Genomic DNA, 26564 nt, shown 5'->3' on the forward strand with positions numbered 1-26564 from the left:
ACAATGAGTGCAGTTCTGAAAGAAGCAGATTTAAACTCGATTTTCGTCGAGTGATTAAAACCTCTGGTTGGCAGTGGGTTCTGGCATTACAGGTCTGAAATGATCAAATATTCCATCAGATACAATGGCTCTCATCACGCTGGAGCATACATGGGTGAATATCCTGCAGCTTATCTTAATAATGTCTGGAGATCAAGCAGCACAAATGCAGTCAACCTCAAGAGGCGAAATAGGTGGAGAGGATCCTTGAGCAGTAACATTGAAAAACTAAATTAAACTATTTGTAATTGGATAATTGGACGAAGTGACGTTGGACCAAAAGACGGGCGGACAAAAAGACGTTGGACCAAAAGACGTGGACGAAGTGTCGTTGGACGAAATGACGTCGGACGAAAAGATATAGCACCCTCTCATCCCCCCCAACCCTTCTCATCCACCATCGGCATACCACCGGGCCCTGCCCCAAAGCCTGACCCACCCCTGTCCATTGTTAACATCAAACCCCTTTCTCCCCCTCCCAAGAACTGCCCCTACATTTCCCCTTAAAAAAACATCTCCCAGCATCAATCTCTCCCCCCCCCCCGCCACCCTCTCGCTCGCCTTGTAGGCCTATTGAAGCCTGCTATCCAGTCTCCAACGTCCACAGCCCTCCTCTCACCTCACCTCCGTTCACTAGCTGACTTTAGTTAGCTAGCGCGGGTGGCTCCCCCCGCCAAGATATATCGTCCCCTTCCACCCAGTCCCAGAGAAAGAAAAAACAAAACCAACAATCCAACCCATACGATTCACCAACATAAGATTTAACCATCGCAACACAGAACGCCAATCAACCCAACCATTAACTTGAACTCTGTAACAATGCAAAGAGAAGTAAATTACAATACACATCACTAAAAAGAAAGTTATAGCATTTATACATTTTCCAGCTGCCCAAACAAAGTCCACAGTCTCTCTTCCAGCTCCGCTCCTCACGTCTGTCCCAAGCCTTCTGCCCTCACAAATGCCTCAGCTGCCCCTGCTGTCTCAAAATAAAAGTCTTTGGCGTTATACGTTACCCTCAGCTTCGCCGGGTACACCATACCAAATCCTACCCCCTTCTTGTACAATGCCGCCTTCACTTGCCCGAAAGCCGTGTTATTGAAAATATGGAAAGATGTGTCATTTGAAACATGGAAGTCTGGCAATATCTGGTCTGAGAGAAACATGAGAGGATACAGGGAAATATCCCACAACAGGTTAATTGCAGCTCCAAAGAGCAGGATTATAAAATGCAGATTCTTTCTCTCAAGCAGGGCTTAGCAAACACACAGGATTCTTGTATTAAGCTAAAAACAATGGCTCACATCTTCATTGAAAGTAACTATCTTAGTAAGCATCTGGAAAAGGATGGATGAAGGTTTCAGTTGAATTAAGTGACGAATGTTTAAAACAGGCAGGTCTTTCAAGTTATAACCAAGTGAATTTTTAGCATACAGTTAAAAGCAATGTTTCACATCTTCATTGAAATTAACTCTCTTAGTAAACAGCTGGAAAGGAAAGGATGAGGTTCAGTTGAATTTGGTTACAATTCTAGGTGTGAAATTTTGCTAATATCAGGTAAATTAAAGAAAATTGGAGACAACCTGTCTATGAGAAACATAATTTAAGGTCAAAATCAAAGTCAAAGTTATGAGTGGGGACACAATTGGAAAATAAAACTATAGAAATGACAGGAATTAAAAGTAACACCTCTTGAAATCAAAGCATTTTTGAATATCACAAAGGAACTTTGAACATCACAAAGGAGACAATGTAATCAGATCTGAGGGCTGAGGTTATGCCCAAAATGAATATTTAGTTGTATTAGAATGTTTAGATCAAAGACACTTTTTACAATCAAAATTAAATAATAGTTACTTTACAATAAGGTAATAAAAACTTCACTGTTAGAAAGAGAATATAAACCCAGAGACCAGATCAGGAATTACCAGAACCAGAACCAGAACTCAGGGAGAAGGAGAGAAGGAACAAGAGAAGCAAGCATATTCAGCTTAGTCAGCTCGGTCATGGGAAAGATAAGACAAGCGGCCGAGCTAAAACAGCTAATACATCTAAGGAAGACTAGAATTTAAACAGGAGGCAGAGTCAGCTCAGAGATAGCCAGCAGAGTCAGCCCTCATAGCTCAGTACATGGGATCAACAAGACACAGCAACCGAGCTAACCAGCGAATACATCTAAAGAAGACCAGACTTTAAAGAAGATTGATTGTCAAGGTGGGCCTGAAGGTCCCTTCAACCAACCATAAGGATCCAGAAGCAAGATATTTTTACCTTTCTGTAAAGAAAGTGATTGCAGCTTTTAAAAGAAAAAATATAATAATAAAATAACTTAATTTAACCTGAAATAGTGGTTATTCCCAAGTCTACTTTACTTACTTAGCAATGCGGGACCCAGGATCGATGCTACTAAGTGGTAAGTAGATGAAATTTTCAGTGAAGGTATGGGTTATACCAGGGGATAACTTACAAATATAGTTTGACCTGAATAGCACCCACCGAAGCCTGCATCGGAGTCAGGGAGTGAGAATCCCTGTTCACCATTTAGAATGTCGGCCCTTTTTGGTATATGGGGACTTCTAAGAATAGTGGTGAGTTTTTAACTTCAGCCGCTCGTCTTTTTGCCAACTCAACCATCAATTCCTGGTAGATCCGAACTGCAGTACCATCCCACTGCACCTCAAACTTCTGCTTCAACCAGCTTAATCCTTCTCCTTCATGCAGAACTTATGGAAGCAGATAATTACTGCTCTTGGCGACTTGTTCACTTTGGGCTGCGGCCTTAATGACCGATGAGCTCGGTCTAGTTTGTACCGGGAGGGGTTCTCCCCCTCCCCCATCAGCTCCGCCAACTTCTTAGCGAAGTATTGTGTTGGCCTTGGGCCCTCTGTCCCTTCGGGCAGGCCCACAGTTCTCAAATTGTGCCACCTGAGCAGTTCTCCAAGTCCTCGGGCTTTGCTTGGAGTCCTCTGTTGACCTCCACCACACTCCGCAGCTCGTCCCCCATCGAGGTGACCTGGTCGCTGTGCTGTGACACGGCGTCCTCCACTTCCTTCACCTTCTCGCCCTGCTCTCTCACCTCGGCCGATGACTTTGCCACAGCCACCCTCACCGGGGCGATGTCATCCACCAATGATTTCAGTGCGACCGCCGTCTCCTTCCTCAAGGCTTCAATGTGCCTCGCAAACTGTTTTTCCAGCTCCACCGCCATCATCTCGGTCATCTTCTCCACTGTAAGTACTGCGGCCCCACCATGCGGTTCGGCTTCCGCCATCGTGTCAGCACTTTTGCTCGTCCTCTCATTCAGCGGCTAATCCACATTTCCTCCTTTCTTCGACGCTGCCTTTAGCGGTTTATTGTTTTTCCTTTCATTTCTTCCCCCTTTCACCCTCCTGTCCTTTATCAATCTGATTTTTTTTGGGAAAAAAACAGTTTTCTTCTTTCACACAAAAAAAAGGGAAAAAGGGGAGAGAAAAAAACCCTTCACCAAACTTCTTTAAAACTTCTTTCACTTCTCCCCTACATTCCCCCAGAGCTCCCCTGGGGTTGGACTTCAGCCTTCTTATTTAATCCGAGGTGGGAGCCATCCAATGTGGGACATCCCACCTACATAGTGTCCTGGCCTCGGGCCTGCCGCCTCGGCCTCCTTTTGGCTCCGCCACCGCTGCTCCGACCCCCGCGCCACGTTGGGCCCAGCGCCTCAACCCCCGCCGCCCGCACGGGGTTCTTTGCCGGTCTTTAAGCCGGCCCCGCTGGCTGCCTGTGACGGCCCCAAAGGCCGACGATAGTCGGGGGGTGATCAATGTATCGGGGAAATCCCCAAAAGCGCCGCAAATCGTAGCCACCGGCGGGAGCTCTTATTAATGCGGCCACCCCGCTCGCACACGCCACCGGAAGTCCCACTCTCATCTGCATCTTAAAAAGAAACATCTCCACCTTCCTTAACAAGAGAAATGAAGCCAATGGTCAAGGGATGTGAACTGGATATGTCTAGAGGGAACAGACATGCCAGCCTCCAGATACAGAGCAGCAAAAAAAAAAAGCAATTGTAATTGGATGAGTCCCATTACAGACTTTGCAGGCACTAGATTTTCAGATTCCTTTAGACAGATAGTGAACTGGGATTTTTAAAAATATATATTATTTATTATTGTCACAAGTAGGCTTGCATTAACACTGCAATGATGTTACTGTGGAAATCCCCCAGTCGCCACACTCTGGCGCCTGTTCGGGTACACTGAAGGAGAATTCAGAATGTCCAAATTATCCAAAGCACATCTTTCGGGATTTGTTTATAATGTCACAGGTATGTGGGTAGGTATTGGCATAGTGGTAATGACACTGGGCTATTAATCCAGAGGCCAGAATAATGCTCTGGGGTCAGGGGTACATTTCCCAACATTACAAAATGACGGTCCTTCCGAGACTGCTTTTCTTTTTTCAATGTCTCCCGATTTTTGTCCCAAAGGCTTTTTTCAGAAGTATGAATTTGTCAATATCGGGGTTTATATGGTCGGGTAAAACCCCGAGAGTAAGGAGGACACTCCTGGAACGGACATGCAGGGAAGAGGGTTTGGCTTTCCCAAGCTTTATTAACTATTACTAGGCGGCCAACATATCGATAGTCAGGAAGTGCGTAGTGGGGGAGGGGTTGGTCTGGGAGCAGATGGAGGCAGCATCCTGCAAAGGTATGAGTCTGAAGGCTTTACTGACGGTGCCCCTGCCTTTCTCGCTAGCTCGGTACTCTACAAATCCTGTGGTGGTGGCAGCCCTAAGGGTGTGGGGGCAATGGAGGCAGCATATGAGACTGGAGGGGGTGTCAGTGTGGGCATCTGTGACAATCATCGGTTTGCCTGGGGGGGTGGCTGGATGGGGGCTTTAAGATATGGCAGCGGGCAGGAATTCAGAGGTTTGGGGATCCAGGAGGACATTCCGACCTTGGAGACATTAGAGGAGGAGTTTGATTTGCCGGCTGGGAACGGGTTTCGGTACCTTCAAGTGCGGGACTTTGTACGGAGACAGATCCCAAGCTTTCCTCGCCTCCCCCTGTGGGGACAACAAGATAAAGTCCTGTCAAAAACAGGGGTTGGAGGTGGGAAGGTTTCGGAGATATACAGGGAATTGTTGGAGTGGGAAGGGGCCCCTATCAGAGAGGTGAAGAGGAAGTGGGAAGAGAAGCTGGGAGGGAAGCTGGAAACTGAACTGTGGGATAAAGCCTTGAAAAGGGTAAATGCATCCTTATCCTGTGTAGACTCAGTTTGATTCAGTTCAAGGTGGTCCACAGGGCCCACATAACGGTAGCCCGGATGAGTAGGTTCTTCGAGAAGGTGGAGAACAAATGTGGACAGTGAGGGGGTAGCCCGGCCAACCATGTTCATATATTTTGGGCATGTCCGAAACTGAGGGAATTCTGGCAGGGATTTGCAGATATTATGTCAGACGTCCTGGAAGGTAGGGTAACTCCAAGTCCAGAATTGGCAATATTTGGGGTGTCAGAGGATCCGGGGGCAAAGTGGGGGTAGGGAGGCTGATATCCTGGCCTTCTCCTCCCTGGTGGCTGGGAGACAGATCTTGCTGAGATGGAGGGACTCAGAGCCCCTGAAATCAGGAGTGCGGGTCAGCAATATGGTAGAGTTACTCAGTCTGGAGAAAATCAAGTTCACTCTGAGAGGATTAATACAGGGATTCACCCGGAGTTGGCAGCCGTTTCAATTTTTTTTAACAAAAACTGAACATCAGCAGTAAGGGGGGGGGGGGAGGGAAGAAGGGGGGGGGAGGGTAAGGAAAACAGGAGGTAATTGGGGATAGGGCAGGAGAAGTGGGGTACGTGGTTCATTGTTTGTTGTTATTTTAGGGGTATTTTGTGCGTCGACCCGCGCGGTTGTTTTAGTAATGTCAACATGTTAAATTATGAAAATTACAAATGCTTTAATAAAATATTTTCTTAAAAAAAAAAATTGCAACATATACAGCTGGTGAAATTTAAATTCAGTGAATGAATCTGGAATATAGTCTCAGTGAATTGATTATTGATTGGTGTAAAAATCCATTTGGTTCATTAATGTCCTTAATACAGAAGGAAATCTGCTACACTTTCCTGCATGTGACTCTGGATCGACAGCAATGTGGTTTTGTCTTAACTGCCCCCTAAGATAGCCTCAAAAGCCATTCAGTACAAGGGCAATTAGGGATAGGCACAAATGCTGGCTTTGCCAGTGACACCCACATCCCATGATAGAATTTTTTTTTAAGTGCCATAAATGCAACCTCCAGTAACTTCCATTTCTGTAGCAGAGGACAGAATCCCAATGTAACTGCCAGGATTAAACTCAATGGTATCTTGAAGCAGTTAATTTGTGAATGATAGAATGCTTTGGTATAACAGCAGCAAGACATCACAATGGTTTGGTTCTTCAGATTTATCATGCATATCTCTGGAGGTTTTTACATCCGCGGGATAGGGAGTATTCATTTTTTGTGCCAGTGCATAAGGTGTACTCAAGGATCATTTTTTTTGTGGTGAGGAAGGTGCTGCTAGCTGGGGTAAAGAAGGCAGAGTACTCGGAGATCGTGATATCGGACCTTGCTCCACACTGGGTGGATGTGGTTTTGGAGAAGAGTCCAGCTCGGAGGCCAGCGTGGAGGTTGAATGAGAGTCTGTTGGCAGACACAAATTTTTGCATTAAGGTGGTTGAGGATTATGTGGAGTTGAACCCAAATGGTGAGGTCTCATCGTTGGTGGTTTGGGAGGCGTTGAAGGCGGTAGCACGAGGTGAGGCCATTTCATTCAAGACAAAGGTGGATAAGGAGGCGTGGGAGGAACAGCAGCTGTTGATGGAGGAGATTTTGGAGGTAACTGGAAGGGATGCAGAGGACCCAGAGCCAGGACTGTTGGTGAGGAGGAAAGAGTTGCAGGCAAAGATTGATTTTCTGTCCATGGGAGGGTGGTTTAGCAGTTGAGACGAGCGAGGGAATGGTCTATGAGCATGGTGAGAAGGCCAACAGACAGCTGGCAGGTCAGCTTCGCCAGCAGGCAGAAACGAGGCAGATTGTGCGGATTAGGGATGGAATAGATGGGCTGGTGGTGGTGCCAGAGCAGGTGAATAAGGTGCTTGATGAGTTTTATGGGGGCTTGTAAAAGTTGGAGCCGCCGGAGGATGAGTTGGAGATGAGGGAGATTTGGAACAACTGGAGTGTCGAGAGACGGGAGAGGAGGATAACACCGGATTGGAGGAACCAACAGGGGTAGAGGAAGTGCTGGCAGCGATTGAGAAGATGCATTCAGACAAGGCACCAGTTCCGGATGGGTTCCCAGTGGAATTTTATTTTAAAAACTCAAGGATACGTTGGCACCACAGATAGTAGAAAATTTGAGGACGTGGTGGTAAGGGAAGTGTTGCCAGAAACAATGAGGCAGGCATCCATCTCAGTATTACACAAAAAAGAGAAGGATCTGGTGGAGTGTGGATCGTACAGGCCCATTCTCTACTGAACGTGGTCGCCAAGATATTGACGAAGATGTTGGCGGTGAGGTTGGAGGAGTGTCGCCTAAAGGTGCTGGGTAATGATCCGCTGGGTTTCGTCAAGGGCAGGTAGCAGCCGTCGAACATGCGGCGGCTACAGAATGTTGTGCTTTCTCCGGCAGAGGGAAGCTGGAGATGGTGGTGATGGTGGATGCGGAGAAGGCGTTTGATAGAATCATAGAATCCCTAGAGCGCAGAAGGATGCCATTTAGCCCATGAAGTCTGCACTGACTGTCCGAAAGAGCACCCTGCTAGGCTTATGCCCCCACCCTATCCCCGGAACCCCACCTACCCTTTTAAACACTAAAGGCCAATTTAGCATGACCAATCCACCTAACCTGTACATTTTTGGACTGTGGGAGGAAACCTGAGCACCTGCAGGAAATCTACACAGACACGGGGAGAACGTACAAATTACACACGACAGTCACCCAAGGCTGGAATTGAACCTGGGTCCCTGGCGCTGTGAGGCAGCAGTGCTAACCATTGTGCCACCGTACTGCCCCAAGTGTGACGTGGACTTATTTGTTTGCAGTGCTGGAGAGGTTTGGGATTGGACCCAAGTTTGTGGCATGGGTGAAATTGTTAGTTCAAGGATCTGACAGCATGTGTGCGGACAAACGATATGAATTCAAAACAGTTCGCACTACTTTGGGGAACGAGGCAGGGATGCCTCATGTCCCCCTTTCTGTTCAGGCTGGCGGTTGAGCCCTTGGCCATTGCACTGAGGGGCTAGGACATGTGGAAGGGGATAGCGAAGGGGGTGGAATATAGGGTATCTTTGTATGCGGACAATCTGCTCCTGTGCATCTCGCACCCAAGCTCCTCAGTGAGGGACATAAAGGTGCTGCTCAGGAAATTTGGGGTGTTTTTGGGGTACAAGTTAAATTTGGGGAAGAGCGAATATTTTGTAGTGTCTTCTCCAGGGGCAGGGATGGGAGTGGAAGGGTTGCCATTTCAGGTAGCAGCAACTCATTTTAGGTATTTGGGGATGCAGGTGGCACAAGACTGGGTGTGGCTTTGCAAACTTAATTTCACGAGCCAGGTGGGGAGGGTGAAGGAAAACTTGGAGTGATGGGATAGTCTCCCCTTGTCGCAGGAGGCCAGGTGCAGGCAGTAAAAAAGAACATTCTGCCAAGTTTCTTATTTCTGTTCTAATGTCTCCCGATTTTTTTGCCAAAGTGTCATGTGAGAATACCTTTAAGAAATGGGTGTTTATCAAATAGCTATAGAAGGTGTACCTTTAAGAAATGTTGTTTATCAAGTAGCTGCAATGATGTCAGAATGCCGGTGGAGCTGGGCTGTCTGTCTGCTTTTACTTTAGCTTTGAACAAAAGCTGGTGTGTGTCTGTGTGTTTGGTTTCATTTCGCAGATTGGGAACTGCATCCAGCAAAACCAGGTGTAATTCAGATTTCTTTCTGCTGAAAGGAATGTCTTGCTAATTTAAAAGTAATAACTGCTCTCAGTAGAGTATTTAAATCTGATCTCTGTGTTAAAGAGGGTATTTGTCTTATAGATGTTGCAAGGAAAGATTAAAGGTTACTTATAGAGTACTGTATTCTTTGTGGGAAGTATTTTAGTTGATAGTTGCTAAGATATTTACTGTCTGTTCAAAAATGTTAACTGGATTCATAGAATAAACATTGTTTTTGTTCAAACATACTTTAGCTCTCTGTTGCACCACACCTGTAAAGTAGGCCCTTGTGCTCCCCATAACCAAAATCTATTAAATGTTATGGTCAGGTGAATTCCATGATACACTTTGGGGTTCTCTAAACCCTGGCCCGTAATACAAAGTCATTCTTTTGAGGGGTGGTCAGGCTGGTCTCACCGTTTGTGTGGACAGGGAAGGTAACCAGGATAAGGAAGGCGGTGCTCCAAGGGGGTGGCAGTCAGGGAGGTTTGCCTCTTCGGAACCTGTCACACTATTATTGGGCGGTGAATGCTGAGAAGATATGGGGCTGGAGTAGGGAGATGGAGGTTTTGTGGGTACGGATGGAGGTGATCTTGTAAGGAACGGTGGTTGTGGGCCCTGGCAATTGCGACAATACCATTTGCCCCGGGGAGAAGCTGACCTCCATCCCAACAGAGGCATGCAGCTAATGAGTGGTACTACCTTTATAGTTGGCTCAAAAATAATAATTTATGATACACAAATGCCAGGCAATGGGCATTTCTACCAAGAGAGAATTTAACCATCTCCCCTTGACATAAAAATAGCAATACCATCGCTGAATCTCCCACTAGCAGTATCCTGGGGGTTACCATTGACTAGAAACTGAACTGGAACTTCCACATTAATACAGTGGCTACAAAAGCAGGTCAGAGGCTGGGAACTCTGAGGCAAATAACTCACCATCTGATGCCCAAAGTCTGTCCACTATGTACAAGGCACAAGTCAGGAGTGCGATTCTCATTTGACAGGATGAGTGCAGCTCCAACAACACTCAAGATCCTTGACATCATCCAGGGCAAAGCAGCCCACTTGACTGCCAGTCCATGCTTCACCATCAACATTCACACTCTCCACCATGGGTGCACAGCGGCCCCATGTGTACCTTCCGGTTTAGCACACCTGGCTAAATAGCTGGCTTTTAAAGCAGACCAAGGCAGGCCAGCAGCACGAGTTCAATTCCCGTACCAGCCTCCCCGAACAGGCGCCGGAATGTGGCGACTAGGAGCTTTTCACAGTAACTTAATTGAAGCCGACTTGTGACAATATGCGATTTTCATTTCATATAAGATACATTGCAGCACATTATCCTGACTTGGAAATATATTGGCATTTCTTTATTATTGCTGGATCAAAACCATGGATCTCTGACCCAAACAACACTTGGGTATACCTATACCACATGGCTGCAGCAATTGAAGAAGACTCCACCCACTTCTCAAGGGTATTTAAGGATGGGCAACAAATGCTGGCCTTGACAGCGACGCCTACATCTCACAAACAAATTTTTAAAACTTGCAGATCCCAAAATGTGTCATCTGTAGATCTTGGAACCTATTTTCCTTCATTCTCTTCAAATGTTTCCCTGACACTTGATGTGTGGTGATCACAGCTCCCACTTTAGATGCACAGACCAGGCTGGAGGCCTCTATCTTGGTGGGGATAGTAGTATACCGTACTGACTCTGTTTATACAGTAACTTCATTGCAGTGTTAATGTACAACCTGTGACAATAAAGATTATTATTATTATCGTAACCCGCACAAGAACTATGGAGACAGGCCAATTAGCCTCCCCTTAAGCCTCGTGGAATATGAGCTTCTGCGATGAGAGGCAGGGCCCATATCAATAGAGTAATGGAATCTAACATAAAAGCCGGACCAGAGAGGAGCGAGCTAGAATAGTCTTGGTTGGGAACTGAATGTTATGTGTATATAGTTGCTTAAAACAATAAATTATTTTTCTGTATGTTCATGAACCAGACTCCTCTGTGACCATTGAAGAATCCTCATTGAATGTTGGTGCAGAGGATGTCATCAGACTCTGCCATGAACCCCATTAACTATCTCAGGCTCTCCAATACAGATATCAATGGCTCCAAAAAAGCATAATCTTTGTCCAAGCATTCTTCTTTTCAGAATAGGTCTTCACAAGCCCAGGAGTTCACAGTTGATTTTTGAAGTCCATCCAAACATCTCTGTCATATCCAACTTTCATCTCTGCCTCATCTGGCACTGTAAAGGCAATGAATAAAAAACGGCCCACAGAAACTGCAACGAGGGTCAGGGTGAGCTGATAGCTTACTATGGCAAGTCTAATAAAGTCACTGGACGTCTTGCTGCATCACAAGACTCCCGGTGGTTCCTACACATTCCCCCATGAAATATGCACCACAATCATCCTGAGTCACTGGCCCTTGACCACCAGCAGTCGATTCCTCCTGCTCTATATCTCTATTATGGTGACAAGATTGATCACTCACTTCCTGGATCTGGTTGCTATTCTCATTGCCCAGGTTGGCTGATTTCCCTGATGTTCCTATTGCCCTTTATTACATCAGCTGGTTTTATATTCTGCTAATTCACCAGGTGAGATGCATAATAAAAACGGGGAGGAAAAAAAGGTGTTCTCTACTTACTGACCAACACAGCGACATATTTAATAACTTTAAGATCAATCAAGCTAATGAAACAAGAGGATGTAATTTAGTGAAACATGAATTTAAAACATCTCTTTACTCAAAGGAAGATAAATGTTTGGAATAATTCACCAAATAAGGTAATAGAATCAACAATGTTCAAGGAGTTCAAGACATTAGTTACTCAACCGAGTGAGTTGAAATACAAGGGGAGCAACTCAATAAATCAAATGGTTACTCCCCAAGCATTTTATTCTGTTCCTCAAAAATTATAATAAATAACAATCTGGCACTTCTTACATTGCAGGAGAGATGATCAGCATGGTGCATTGGTCACATCCTGTTTCAATGTTATTAATTCTCATATCAAGAGAGACAATACTCCAGAGAGACAATACGTTACTTTGATATGACAGTTGGAATAATTGAGAGTTTATTTTCTAGCATTATAATTTGTATTCTCTCATTGAGACAGTAGATTGATCCATTGTAATGATTGAATATAAAAACATACTTATAGTAATTAATTTCAGAATCCTTAGAGCCATTTGCCTTACCAAATCTCCTTTGGGTTGAAGCACAGAGTAACAATGGTTTCACTATATGGATTTAGAATCCCTTGGCAAGGTTGACATGCAATCAGAGCAGATGCATAAGCAGTTGGCTTGGGATCGTCTGCCTCTCTATTTGCCAAAACTGCATCGGTACTCAAGGATAATTCTGTACCCTAAATCAAAGATAATTAGTTTAAAAATAAAATTAAAGAAAGCATATTTTACCAATAACCTTTGATTTACAACAAAAATAAAGCATCAGCAACTTGCCAATTAGCAGGGACAAATAACTTTTTATATGGTTGTTGTTGATCAACAAATTAACTTTGCTATCTTTTCGTGTTTTTTGAAATTTAGAGTACCCAATTATTTTTTTTGCCAATTAAGGGGCAATTTAGCATGGCCGAACCACCTAGCCTTCACATCTTTTGGGTTGTGGGGGTGAGACCCTCGCAGACACAGGGAGAATGTGCAAACTCCACATGGACAGTGACCCAGGGCCGAGATCGAACCCGGATCCTCAACGCCATAGGCATCAGGGTAACCACTGCGCCGCCGTGCCGCCTAATAATATCTTATCTAAATTAACTTATCAACAAACCTCACTCCACTTCTTTATTCACTCAAAGCAGAAATTCCGGAAGAACAACACTGTTCTCTAACACTGCCACCCACCCACATGCCTACACCTGCCCCTGCAAAGCATTTGGTCTTATTGCCACATAAACAGGTGGTAGCAAGATCAAAATCTGCATTGCACTCAAATGTTCCAGCTCAGATCAGGAATTCCTTCACGGAATTTTACACCAGACCACGTCAATGTGTAAATATGATGTGACACGATGTTGGACATGCACCATTTCAGGAAATTCATGAACTGCACGGTAGCATGGTGGTTAGCATAAATGCTTCACAGCTCCAGGGTCCCAGGTTCAATTCCCGGCTGGGTCACTGTCTGTGCGGAGTCTGCACGTCCTCCCCCCGTGTGTGTGGGTTTCCTCCGGGTGCTCCGGTTTCCTCCCACAGTCCAAAGATGTGCGGGTTAGGTGGATTGGCCATGCTAAATTGCCCGTAGTGTCCTAAAAAGTAAGGGGGGGGGGGTTTGTTGGGTTACGGGTATAGGGTGGATACGTGGGTTTGAGTAGGGTGATCATGGCTCGGCACAACATCGAGGGCCGAAGGGCCTGTTCTGTGCTGTACTGTTCTATGCACGAACTTTGACATTAATCAGAAATCATTTTTACACATATTTCTCAGAACTAAAGTATTTGATTAACAACACTCATAATGAAGTTTTAAATGTACATTCCAGATAGTTCACAAAAAACATTGTAGAGTTTCTGATTTGACTACAGTAGACAAACTGGCTACACATTGTGCTCAAATTTGCTCAAGTGAAGTGATGTCTCACTCAACCTAATTTGCATACTTACACATGCAAAACCTTCCATGAAATACGGCAGAGTTTTCAGGATCTACTTGTTTATTCCTTTCCCTTGTATTAAAAATATTTGATAGATTTAAGGGCACTAACCTGGTGCAATTTATCAATACAGCTGAGACAGGGTTTATCAGTAAAAACGATAAAACATTTCCTATATGTATCCAGACCAACACCTGTGATTTTAAGTAACTGAAAATTAGTTTTAAAAAAAAACCTTTTACTAATTTAACCTTTCCACACTGCTCTGTTTCTTAGTAAATTGCAATATGTAAAATCTTTTAAAAGGTGCCTATTTATGCCCTTGCACCTAAAAACAGTTTAACATCATGAGCCTCCGCGAAGGGCCACAAATGGGCACTATCAGCAGAAACTCAGCATGATAATTAACTCCATCTGGGAGAATGGCCAGTTTTGTGGGCAAAACAATAAACCTTCCAGCACAATGTTTTTGAAGCCAGACCAAAAACTGCAGAAACTGAATTTGCAGTAGACACAGCTTGCACTTGAACTTTGTCAAATATTTTGGACCGGTTCAGCCGATTTCCAGTGAATTGTGCTTGAAGATCCAGAGCAATCCAGTCCCAATGGTGAGAATGAGACTGCAGCCCAATATTCAGTGCACCTTAGGCTTATCTACTGAGGCACTGAGATTGTTTGCTGCAACCCCTGCATGTTCAATCATGGGTACAAACTAACTTTTCCCCTCAGTGCCTCTTCCTATATGACAGACACGAACATGGATGCTGAAAGAGGTAATTATGATTTTTTTTCTTTTTAAAAAAACTGACACTTTGATATCTGCATGTATAACATGCACAAGATATTACAAGGTTAACTGAGGAAAAAAAAATAGGCTGGTTGCAGGCCAAAACATATGTGGCGAAGATGTTTGAGAAGCTGGTGAAGGCTGTCCTCCCAAGCTGCATTTAGTGCACAGGGCGTTGAGGAGGAGGCCGAAGGTGGGGGCGGTGTAGTTGCATTGTTTTCATGACAAAGAGAAGATTCTGCGGTGAGCAAAGGAGATAAGAGAATGTACCTGGGAAGCAAGCTTGATGCGTATCTGCCAGGACTTGGGTGCGGAGTTGGCCGAGTGGCGTGCTGGGTTCAACAGGGTCAAGGCGGCCCTCTACAAGAAAGGAGTGAAGTTCAGGATGCTGTATCCTGCTCGTCTGTGGGTCATGCAGGAGAGTCATTTTATGAAAGACCAGGGACTGGGAGGCTTGTGAGGACACTGAACTTTGGAGATGCCAGTATGGGGAATACGGGTGTGTACGCCGGGCGGATTAGTGTATTAACTATGTGCGGGTGTGGATTGGGCAAGTGTGTTCAACTGTTTTGGGGGAATTGCAGGTGAGGGGTGGTTACCTTGAGTGGGGCCACCATACTAGCAGGTAGGCTCGTTGATGCACTATCATTTACGACGAGACAAGAATAGAGGGTAATCGAGGCTTTATTAAGCAGAGATGTGTGGCCTCCTGCAGCTGCTACCAGAATGGGAGCAGCTCGGTGTGCATACACATTTATACTCCGCCTACTGGGCGGAGCCAGCAGGCAAGGATCTACCCCCGTACCTGTAGTACAGGAGCCTTACCGTATTACCTCTAATAATAACTATTATACAATCAGTGGTGACTACCACACTAGTTAACAGGAGTGAAGTGGGGGAATGATCTGTGGAGGGTGTGGGGGGATGGGGTTGATTGTTTTTTTGTTCATTGTTTATGGAGGGTTGGGGGGGGGGGGGGGGGGGAGGCTGACCTGGGCGCAGTTGGTGTGGCGCAGTTGGTTAAGGAAAGATGGCGGCGGACATCTTGGAGAGTGAGCGAGGCATGGACCCGAGGGAGCAAGTAAAAGAGGGGATATGGCTGATCGCCCCCCCCCCCCCCCATCCCAGTTGATTACGTGGACCATTCAGGTGTTGAATGGGCCAATTAAGAGGTCTCAGATTTACACATATTTAAGGTGTATGAAGGTAGATGTGGTATTTCTTCTGGAGATGCATTTGATGGTGAGGGGCCAAACGAAGTTGAGGAATGGCTGGGTGGAGCAGGTATTCCATTCGAAGATGAGGGGAGGGTGGCAGCGCTGATCAATAAGAAGATGGCTTTTGAGGTGGAGCGTATAGATTTGTGATGGCGAGTGGGAGGTTGGAGGGAGTGCCCTCGGTGCAGGTGAATGCATATGCCACAAATTGGGAAAACGTGAAGTTTTTGAGGTGGGTCTTGGCAAAGATTCCGGACACGCACTGGCTGATTATGGGGAAGTGGGGGGAGATTTCAATACGGAGCCAGTCCCCAGGCTTGACCGGTCATGTTCCAGGTCACTGAAGGTGCCGGCCATGGCAAAGGAGCTGTTGGGGCTTATGGAACGCTTGGGATGGGCAGATGCATGGCAGTTTGAGAGGCCGAGGGCAAAGGAATTTTCGCACTTCTCGCACAGCAACCTGATGCACTCCCGGGTTGACTTCTTTGTCCTGAACGGTGCTTCTGGTGGGGCTGGCTGGATCGGAGCACTCAGCAATCATGGTGTCTGACCACACGCCGCATTGGGTGGATTTGCGGGTGGTAAAGGGGAGTCCCAACGGCTGCAGTGGCGGGTGGATGTGGTGCTATTGGTGGATAAGGAGGTCTGTGAAAAGATATGGGTGGCTATTTGGAACTACGTGAAGCAGAATGAGAAGGGGGTGGTTTCTGCCTCCATGTTGTGGAAGGCGCTGTCGGAGGTGCTAAGGGGGGAGTTTATCTCAATGCGGGCGAATATGGAGAGGGTAGAGATAGCTGAGAGGTTGAGGTTGGTGGAGGCCATTCTGAGGATTTACCAGAGGTACTCAGCGGTACCTGAGGAGGCGCTGTTGAAGGAGAGACAGAAGCTCAGATGGAGTTTAGACTCATGTCCTCAGGAAAGGCACTGGGGCATCTGCACAGGGCCAGGGGAGCAATATATAAATATGGGGAAAAAGCCAGCAGGATGCTTGTGCATCAGTTGAGGAAGCAGGGGGTGGCAAAAGTAATTGGGAGGATGAGAGATGGTGGGGGTACAGTAGAAACGGAGCCATAAGGGGTGAATGGGGTGTTGGAGGCATTTTATCATTGTATTGCTTGGAGCTTCTGGTGGGGGATAAGGGTATGAGGTGATTTTTAGATGGGCTGGAGAGTTCCCAAAGGTGGCGAAGGCAAAGGTGCAGGAACTGGAGGCCTCGATTGGAGAGAGGGAATAGATTGCGTGGGGTCGTGCAGGCAGGGAAGCCCCCAGGTCCGGTGGGGTTCCCAGCCGAGCTCTACAAAAGGTCTAGGTCGGAGCTAGGGCCCCTGTTAAAATGAGTCATGTTACAGGATTGCTACCCACACCCCCCCCCCCACCCCCCCCACCCCCCCCCACCCCCCACCCCCCTCCTCCCCACATTTGTCTCAGGCTTAAATATTGCTCATTTTAAACAAAAACAAGGATCCGGAACAGTGTGGGTCATACCGACAAATTTCGCTGTCGAATGTGGATGCAAAGCTGTTGGCGAGCAGTTAGAGGATTGTATGCCAGGGATGATAGGTGAGAACACAACAAGATTTGTGAAGGGGCTGCAGATGTCGACAAATGTCCAGAGGTTATTGGATATCATTATGATGCCATCGGAGGCCGAGAAGTGAAAATGATTGCAGGGAAAACTTTCAATCGGGTATTAAACTTATTCGAGGTGCTGGGGCGGTTTGGGCAGGGATTCATGGACTGGATTCGGCTGTTGTATAAGGCGCCTAAAACAAGTGTTTGGACAAACAGAGTCAGCTCTGAGAACTTTCGGCTGCACTGGGGGACAAGGCAGGAATGTCTGCTCTCCCCGCTGCTCTTTGCCCTGGCAACTGAACCCTCGGCAATGGCGCTCAGTTTCTCAACTGGTTGGAAGGGAATTAAGCGCGTTGGGGGGGGGGGGGGGGGGGGGGGGGGGGGAGAACAAAGTTGAATTTGGCGCAGTTGATGGAGGGAATGAAGTCGGACTTTAACAGGTGGGATATGTTGCCATTGCCGTTTGCTGGTTAGGTCCAGACGGGAAAGCTGATGTGTCCCCGAAGTTTTGTTTGCTTTTAAGAACCTCCCGGTCTTTGTGCTAAAATCCATTTTTAGGAAGGTTAATGGAATCATTTTGAGGTTCATGTGGGTGGGTAAGGGTGGGCTTGGAATGAAAGGACCAGCAAAAGTGCTGACAAGATGGTGGATGCCGGGCCGCATGATGGGGCTGCAGTACCTATGGTGGAAAAGATGACCGAGGTGATGGTGGTGGAGCTGGAAAAGCACTTTGCGAGGCACATGGAGGCTTTGAGGAATGAGATGGCGGTTGCACTGAAGTCACTGGTGGAGGAGGCAATCACCCCAGTAAGGGTAGCGATGGCAAAGACATCGGCTGAGGTGAGAGAGCAGGGTGAGAAGGTGAAGGAAGTGGAGGAGGCAACCAGTTCACCTCGATGGGGGACGAGCTGCGGAGGGTGGTGGTGGTGGTCAACGGAGGACTCCGAGCAATGCTCGAGGACTTGGCGAACTGCTCGAGGCTGCACAATCTGAGAAATATGGCTTGCCCAAAGGGACAGAGGGCCCAAGGCCAACAGAGTACTTCGCTAAGAAGTTGGCAGAGCTGATGGGGGAGGGTGAGAAACTTTCCCGGTACAAGCTGGACCGAGCTCATCGGTCATTAAGGCCGAAGCCCAAAGTGAATGAGCCGCCAAGAGCAGTAATTACCTGCTTCTATAAGTACTGCATGAAGGAGAAGGTGTTCAGCTGGCTGAAGCAGAAGCGCGAGGTGCAGTGGGATGGTGCTGGAGTTCGGATCTACCCGGACATGACGGTGGAGTTGGCAAAAAGGCGAGCAGCGTTCGGGCGAGTGAAGGCGGCACTGTACAAAAAGGGGGTGCGATTTGGTATGGTATAACTGGCGAAGCTGAGGGTGACGTATGATGCCAAAGACTTTTATTTCGAGACAGTGGAGGCGGCTGAGGTATTCGTGAGGGCTAGACGTGAGATCGTGGGATAGACGTGAGGAGCAGAGCTGGAAGAGAGACTGGATTGTGATTGGGGAGCTGAAAAATGTGTCAATGCAATAACTTTCTTTTTACTGATGTGTGTTGTAATTTACTTCTCTTCACATTGTTACAGAGTTCAAAATATTGGTTGGATTGATTGGCATTCTGTATAGCAACGGTTATATCTTATTTTAGTGAATGGTATGGGTTGGATTGTTCTTTTTGTTTTTTCTTTCTCTGGGACTGGGTGGGTGGGGGGAGCCACTCGCACGAGCTAACGAAAGTCAGCTCGTGAATGGAGGTGAGGTGAGAGGAGGGCTGAGGATATTGGAGCTTTGTTATCAGGTTTCGATTGGCCTACGAGGCGAGCGGGGCGGGGTGGGGAATTGATGCTGAGAAATGTTTTTTCGAGAGGTAATGTAGGGGGGGTTTTGGGAGGGGGGAAGGGGTTCGATGTTAACAATGGACAGGGGCGGGTCAGGCTCATGGGGCAGGGCCCGGTGGTATGAAGATGGTGGATAAGAAGGGTGGGGGGGGGGTGAGAGACCCCCAGTTAGGATAGTCACATGGAACGTGAGAGGGTTAGGAGGTCCGGTCAATAGGTCAAGGGTGCTTGCGCATCTTAAAAGTTTGAAAGCCGATGTGGCAACGCTGCAGGAAGGGTGAAGGACCAGGTGGGGCTTAAAAAGGGCTGGGTTAGTCAGGTGTTTCACTCTGGATTTGACGGAAGGGCTCGAGAGGTAGCGGTAATGGTCAGCAAAAGAGTACGCTTCCAGATGAAGAAGGTGGTGGCAGATCAGGGGGTTATATATGTGACGGGGCGCTGGAGGGGAGATTAGTGGCGCTGTTCACGTCCCAATCGGGACGATGTGAGATTCAAGAAGAAATTGTTTGGGGGGGGGCGAAGGCGCTGGCTGGGCTAATGGTGGAAATGGGTGGGGTCCGAGTACTCGCCAATTACAGTGTCAGATCATGCTCCGCATTGGGTGGATATGGTACTGGAGAAGGGGGTAGCGCAGAGGCCGGTTGGAAATTAGATGTGGAACTTTTGGGGGACCAAGGGTTCTGTGACAAAATTGAAAATGTAATTGAGGAATAGTCCAAAGATGTGCAGGTTAGGTGGACTGGCCATGCTAAATTGCCCTTAGTGTCCAAAAAGGTTAGGTGGGGTTACTGGATTATGATGATAGGGTGGAGGTGTGGGGTGTTCTTTCCAAGGGTCGGTGCAAAATTTATGGGCCGAATGGCCTCCTTCTGCACTGTAAATTCTATGTCTACGTGCTTTCTCTCCTGAACTCTTACATTTAACTTTATGGGGCAGCACGGTAGTACAAGTGGATAGCACTGTGGCTTCACAGCGCCAGGGTCCCAGGTTCGATTCCCCGCTGGGTCACTGTCTGTGCGGAGTCCGCACATTCTCCCCGTGTCTCCGTGGGTTTCCTCCGAGTGCTCCGGTTTCCTCCCACAGTCCAAAGACGTGCAGGTTAGGTGGATTGGCCATGATAAATTGCCATTAGTGACCAAAAAAAAAGGTTCGGAGGGGTTATTATGTTACGCGGATAGGGGGGAAGTGAGGACTTAAGTGGGTCGGTGCAGACTCGATGGGCCGAACGGCCTCTTTCTGCACTGTATGTTCTATACAATTCTATACAAGCACCGCTCCCGATAGCCCCGGGGAAATACTCAGGGAGTCCAGTAATAATAGCTTCATTGAGAATTTGGAGGCAGCTTCGCCAACGCTTCGGGTTGCGGGCAGGGTCAAAGGAAATGCCGATTCGGGGGAACCACAGATTTGAGCCAGGGAGGTGGGATGGAACTTTTTGGAAATGGGAGGAGAAGGGGATTAAGACACTAAAAGATTTGTTTCTTTGGGGTCGGTTTGCAGAATTGAAGGGGCTGGAAGCGAAGTATGGGCTGGAGCAGGGGGGAATGTTTAGATACATGCAGGTTCGGGATTTTGCCAGAAAGGAGATACAGAGCTTCCCGGTGGAGCCGGCCTCCACATTGCTGGAGGAGGTGCTGACGACAAGGGGACTGGAGAAGGGGGTAGTGTCAGCGGTTTATTGAGCTATTTTGGAAGAGGAGAAGGCATCACTGGAAGGGATCAAAGCAAAGTGGGAGGAAGAGTTGGGAGAGGATATGGAGGAGGGGTTCTGGTGAGAGGTGCACCGGAGAATGAATGCCTCCACCTCGTGCGCGAGGTTGGGGCTGATACAGCTGAAGGTGGTGTACAGAGCACACCTCACAAGGACGAGGATCAGACGATTCTTTGAAGGAGTAGAAGATGTGTGAACTTTGCGGGTGGGCCCCGCTAATCATGTTCATATGTTTTGGTCCTGTCCAAAGCTAGAGGATTACTGGAAGGAGGGACTCACACTCCGCCTCTTTCCACTGGGGACATCTACAGAGTGAGTCAGGTGTATATATCACATAACACCTACAGCACGTGGCTAAAAGCTAGCCTGGTTCAGTCAGACAGAGTAATCACACTTAGGTTAGCAGAGAGTCGAACTCACAGAGAACTGAGCTAACTGTGTGACAGGTTCAATAAATCAAATTGAACTAACTTCAAGGTCTGGAGTATATTTTAGTTATAGCTGCATCCAGTTGCAGCCCGTGTTATCTCAGTGTGCTTAACACAACATGGTACCAGGAGTAGGAATGCCTTGTGCCTTTTACAGTGGGAAACCACCCCCAAGTGTTCTGCCTGCTGATTGATTATGTCCTGTTCTCTGTTTTCATTAGCTGCCTGTCTGTATCTCATTATGTGCATGTCTGCATATCATGACATCGACCTCAACACCACTTTCCTGCCCGTTCTCCATAATCCTTCAACCCACTACTAATTAAAAATGTATCCGTTTCTTCCTTAAATTTACTCAAGGTCCTGGCATCTATTGCACTCGGGGGTAGTGAATTCTACGGATTCACAACCCTTTGAGAAGTAATTTCTCCTCATCTCTGTTTCTCATCTGCTACCCCTCATCCGAAAACAATGATCCCTTGTTCTAGGTTTCCCCACAAGAGAAAGCATCTGCTCCATGTCTAATTTGTCAATACCTTTTATCATCTAATATACCTCAATTAGATCTCCTCTCATTCTCCTCAACTGCAGAAGGCCTGAACTGCTCAATCTCTATTCATAAGACAACCCCTCATCTCTGGAATAAATCTACTGAACCTCCTCTCAACTGCCTCTAATGCAATTACATCTCTCTTCAAAAAAGCTATAAAAGCCAAAATTCTATCTGACTTCCTTATTACCTGCTGTACCTGCATAATAGTTTTCTGAGATTCATGCACAAGGACACCCAGATCCCTCTGCACCGAAGCATCTCACCATTTAGATACCAAGTTACCGTTCCATTTTCCCAATCAAAATGGATAACCTCACACTTATCTACATTCAACCTGATGTGCCACATTTTGGCCCACTCACCTAACCTGTCTACATCCATTTTTAATTTTTTAATTTCCTCACTGCAACTTACTATTCCAACTATTATACTGTCATCTGCACATTTGGCGATAATACCATATATTCCAACATCCAACTCATTAATATACATTGTAAATAGTTGGGGCCCCGAGGACCGAACCCTGTGGCACCCCACGAGTTAAATTTTGCCAAACAGAAAAAGACCCATTTTTCCCGACTCTCTGCTTTTTGTCGGTCAACCAGTCTTCTATCCAAACTAATAAATTACCTATAATCCCATGAGATTTTACCTTGTTTATTCACCTTTTGTGCAGCACCTTATCAAATGTCTTCTGGAAGTCCAGATATACTACATCTACAGGATCTCCATTATCCACTTGCCTGTTACATCTTTGAAGAACTCTAGCAAATTGAGTCAAACATGATTTACTCTTCATAAAACCATGCTGACTCTGATGGATTGCGTTTTGACTTTCAAAATATCCTGTTATTACTTCCTTAATAATGGATTTTAACAATTTACCAAAGACAGATGTTAAACTAATTTGTCTATAGTTTACTATTTTCTGCCTCTCCCCCGCCCCCCCCCCCCCTCCCTTTTTGAATAAGGGCATTACATTAACATTTTTCCAATGCACTGGAACCTTTCCCACATCCAGGGAATTTTGGAATATTATAAACAATGGATACACCATCTCCACTGTCACTTCCATTAAAACGCTATGTGTAAGTCATCAGGACCTGGGGGAATTGTCTGCCTTCAATCCCAATAGTTTGTTTCATATTTTTTCATTATTGATAATGATTGTTCTAAGTTCCTCCCTTTCTATTGCCTCTACATTACATGTTACTATTGGGATGGTACTAGTGTCCTCCACCGTGAAACTGGAAGCAAAATATTTATTTAGTGTCTCTGACATTTCTGTGCTCTCCGCTGTTAACTGCCCGGTCTCATCCGCCAAGGGACCAAGATTCACTTTAGCTATTCTCTTTCCTTTTATTTCCTGACAAAAGCTGTGGCTATCCTTTTTTCTATCTCACACTAAGTTTCTTTCAGAATTTACCTTTGCTCTTTTTATTACTTTTTTTGTAACCCTTTGTAACATTATGGGGACCACCACAAAGCCTTGCTTGATACTATTCCTGGTGTTGTTCTTTTTCTTGGGTTTATCTTGGAACAAAGACCATGTCAGAGGTTCCGCTGGTAGGTGTAAAGCCATACCGTGTCTCTGGAAAAATTTCCTCAGTCGTAGAGAGTAAATGAATCAGAGGAATGCACATTAGGATTTTACCTGCTACGAACAAGAGGGAAATAGTTCCAATTGTCGCACTCCTAAAGCTGGTGGTTGGGGGGGGGGGGGGGGGGGGGGAGAGCGGTGAACAGTTGGGGTCCTAGCACAGATCCTTGCATTACCCACTGACTGCCAATCGGAAAAATACCCATTTATCGGAAAAATACCCACTATCTGCAATCCCATGCGCTTTAACTTTACATAGTAATCTGCTGTGTGAGAACTTGTCATAAGCCTTCTGAAAGTCTAAATAAACTTAAATAAATTAAAAAGTGATAGACAAGCAATCAGAGGTATTTGGTGTCACAAATCACAGAAAGTTAACAATTAGATATAACAAGTAATTTGTCAGGCAAATGATATGTTGACCTTTTTTTACAAGGGGATTGGACGATACTAGGAAGAAAGCCTTGCTGCAAGTATGTAAGGTTTTAGTGGTACCAGATGAGGAGCATCGGGTACTGTTCTGGCGACTTATCTCAGGATGAAAATACTTGCCTTCGGGGAGGTGGAACAAAGGGTTCATTTCTGGAATGAGAGAGATGTCATGTAAGGAGAGATTGAGGACAGTGGGCCAATATTCTCTGGAGTTTAGAATAATATGAGATGATCATAATGAAACGTATAAAATTATTAAAGGGTTTGACAGAGTAGATGCTGATCAGCTGATTTCTCTGGTTGGAGTCTGGAACTAAGATTAGATTTAAAATTGAATGAGGAGGAATTTCTTCACACAGAATGTGAGAAATCTTTAGAATCCTCGACCCAGAGTAATACAGATGCTCAATCCAGTATATCCAAGACCGAAATCAACAGATTTTCTGGCACTAGGAGAGTCAAGGTTATGGAAATGGGGTAAGAAAGTGGAGTTGATTGAGAAGTTTGCAAACAAATCAAGCTCAAGGGGCTGCAAGGTCCACTCCTGCTCCTAGTTCTCACGTTCAGCATTCACATGTTGATATGCCAAGACATAATTTCAGAATCATTTAAATATTTAGAATATAATAACACTCTGAATAATGCAAACACCAAAATGAGAGATTCAAATGGAAAATGCTGGAAATAACTCTGCATGAACTGTGGAGAGAGAAACAGAGTCATTGTTTCAGCTCTTGTAACCTTTCCTCTGAACCAAAATGAGATGGCTGGGGTCCAACATAATAACACGAGGTGAAGAAGGAGGAAAGACGATGTTGGAAGGCAACAAGTGGCACATGGCATTAATGACCCTCCCCCAATTGCTGACTATGCCAAAACCTCAACATTACACAATCTTCCTAATGACGTTTTGAAAAAGATTCAAGGTGTCAAATTTTTATAATGGCAACATATCATATATGATAACAATTATTTACCATTGGTGTGATCAAATAAAGCATAAAATAATGTATACCAATATTTCTGAAAAATATTCCAGACTTCATAGAAATTTGCTTACAAAGTAGATCCTATTCATGTAAATGTAATAAAATATTACTGCAATAATATTTCCTCGAGTTATTACCACTTCAGATCCAAAAGCATTGTCTTCCATCACACTCAGCCAATTTATAGCTTCAGGGCTGTTGTTATACAAAATAACTTGATCTTGCTTTGAGGTTCCGTAATAGGCACCACCAAACTGAATACATTCAATCTTCTGGCCAGAAAAATCATGAAGTTCCAAAAACGGCTGAACTATATTTGCCTTAATTCTCAGAGTAGCATCTTCAGCATTGTCCAACTTCACCCTGGGGCAGGAGAGAGAACAAATGGAAACATACTACTGTTAGAGTGAAAAATTATTTTTACCATTTCAACTCTTCCTCCTACACTTTCCCTGAACACAACTTCCACACCCCACCGCCTCCATCCCAAGACCCCACCACCCCCAAAAATAATTTGGCCTACTGGGGCTACTACAAAAGCCTCTGACTGGCCAGCCATTCAAAAATGTACAAGTTTTCAAGTTTAGAATTTTGTCCTAAAACATTGCATTGCATTTAAATTAATTTTTCAAAATGTTTTTATTCGCCATATTTTCAAAATTTTCACCATACAAAGAAAGAAAACAACAACAGAACAACCCCAACAATATAAAACCTAAAACACACAGACTCGTAGAATAAAAACAAAAACAGACCACCCTCTCCCTCCCCTCCTTAGCATTCAACAGCAACCAGCTGCCGAAAGTGCATAATAAACAAACCCCAAGAATTTGAGAACCCCCCCCCCCCCCCGAGCTCAAACGTCACCTTCTCCAGGGTCAGAAACTTCAGCAGGTGCCCACGCCATGCCAAGGCACAGGGCGGAGAAGCTGGCCTCCATCCCAACAAGACCCGCCTACGAGCGGCCAGCGAGGTGAAGGCTAAAACATCTGCCTCGCACCCGCCTGCAACTTGCGCCGGTCCAACACCGTGAAAATGGCTTCAAGAAGACCAGGCTCCACATCCATATGCAAAACCTTTGTGCTAAATATCTCCCAACAATACCTTTCCAGCTTCGTGCAGGAACAAAACACATGAATATGGTTTTCCCCATAAAACAGCCAGCTCATCTTTGACTTGATGAAATGCGCCCTATACACAACCTTCAAATATATCAGCCTTCATTCACCCTTCGCAGCACGTCACACCACGCTCCGCCATACCCAGCTCTTCCTCCCACTTCACCTTAACCCCTTCCATGGGCACCCTATCCTCCTCCAGGATCCTCTGATAAATCGCCGATGCAACCCCATTCTCCAACCCCCTTGACAATACCGCCTCCAATAGCGAGAAGGCTGGTGTTATTGGGAAGGTCAGGAAAACCTTCCGTGCAAAATCTCGAACCTGCAGGTACCTAAACCGTTCTCCCTGCACCAACCCCCATTCTTCTCTGCCAGCTCACAAATCAGCCCCCAAGAAACACATCCTTCATTTCCTTAATCCCCCTCTCATCCCATCTCCGAAACCTCACATCCGACCTCCCCGGCTCAAACCCACGATTCCCCCTAATCGGCATCCCCCCTGACCCAGCCCCCAGCTTAAAGCGCCTCAACTGCCACCAGATCTTCAAAGTGGCTACCACCACCGGACTCCCCGAATACTTACCCAGTGCCATTGGGAGCGGTGCCCAGAACCCCAACCTCCAACACCAGCCCTCCTCCATCTTAACCCATCGGTAGTCCATCCCACCCCCCCCCCCCCCCCCCCCCCCAAAC

At 46.2% G+C, this 26564-nt stretch overlaps 1 protein-coding gene across 4 annotated transcripts in view; it reads right to left on the minus strand.

Annotated features, from left to right (window-relative positions):
- Window positions 1-26564, minus strand: part of LOC119969087 (cilia- and flagella-associated protein 47-like) — an 868530-nt gene that overhangs the window by 786535 nt on the left and 55431 nt on the right. For all 4 annotated transcript variants that reach the window (XM_038802287.1, XM_038802288.1, XM_038802285.1 and 1 more), the window contains exons 5-6: window positions 24888-25113; window positions 12209-12378 (exon numbers count right to left, since the gene is read on the minus strand). In XM_038802287.1, the coding sequence (XP_038658215.1) occupies window positions 12209-12378; window positions 24888-25113 (396 nt within the window). The remainder of the gene's footprint in view (window positions 1-12208; window positions 12379-24887; window positions 25114-26564) is intronic.

This window comes from Scyliorhinus canicula, chromosome 7, assembly GCF_902713615.1.
Source record: "Scyliorhinus canicula chromosome 7, sScyCan1.1, whole genome shotgun sequence".
NCBI lineage: Eukaryota > Metazoa > Chordata > Chondrichthyes > Carcharhiniformes > Scyliorhinidae > Scyliorhinus > Scyliorhinus canicula.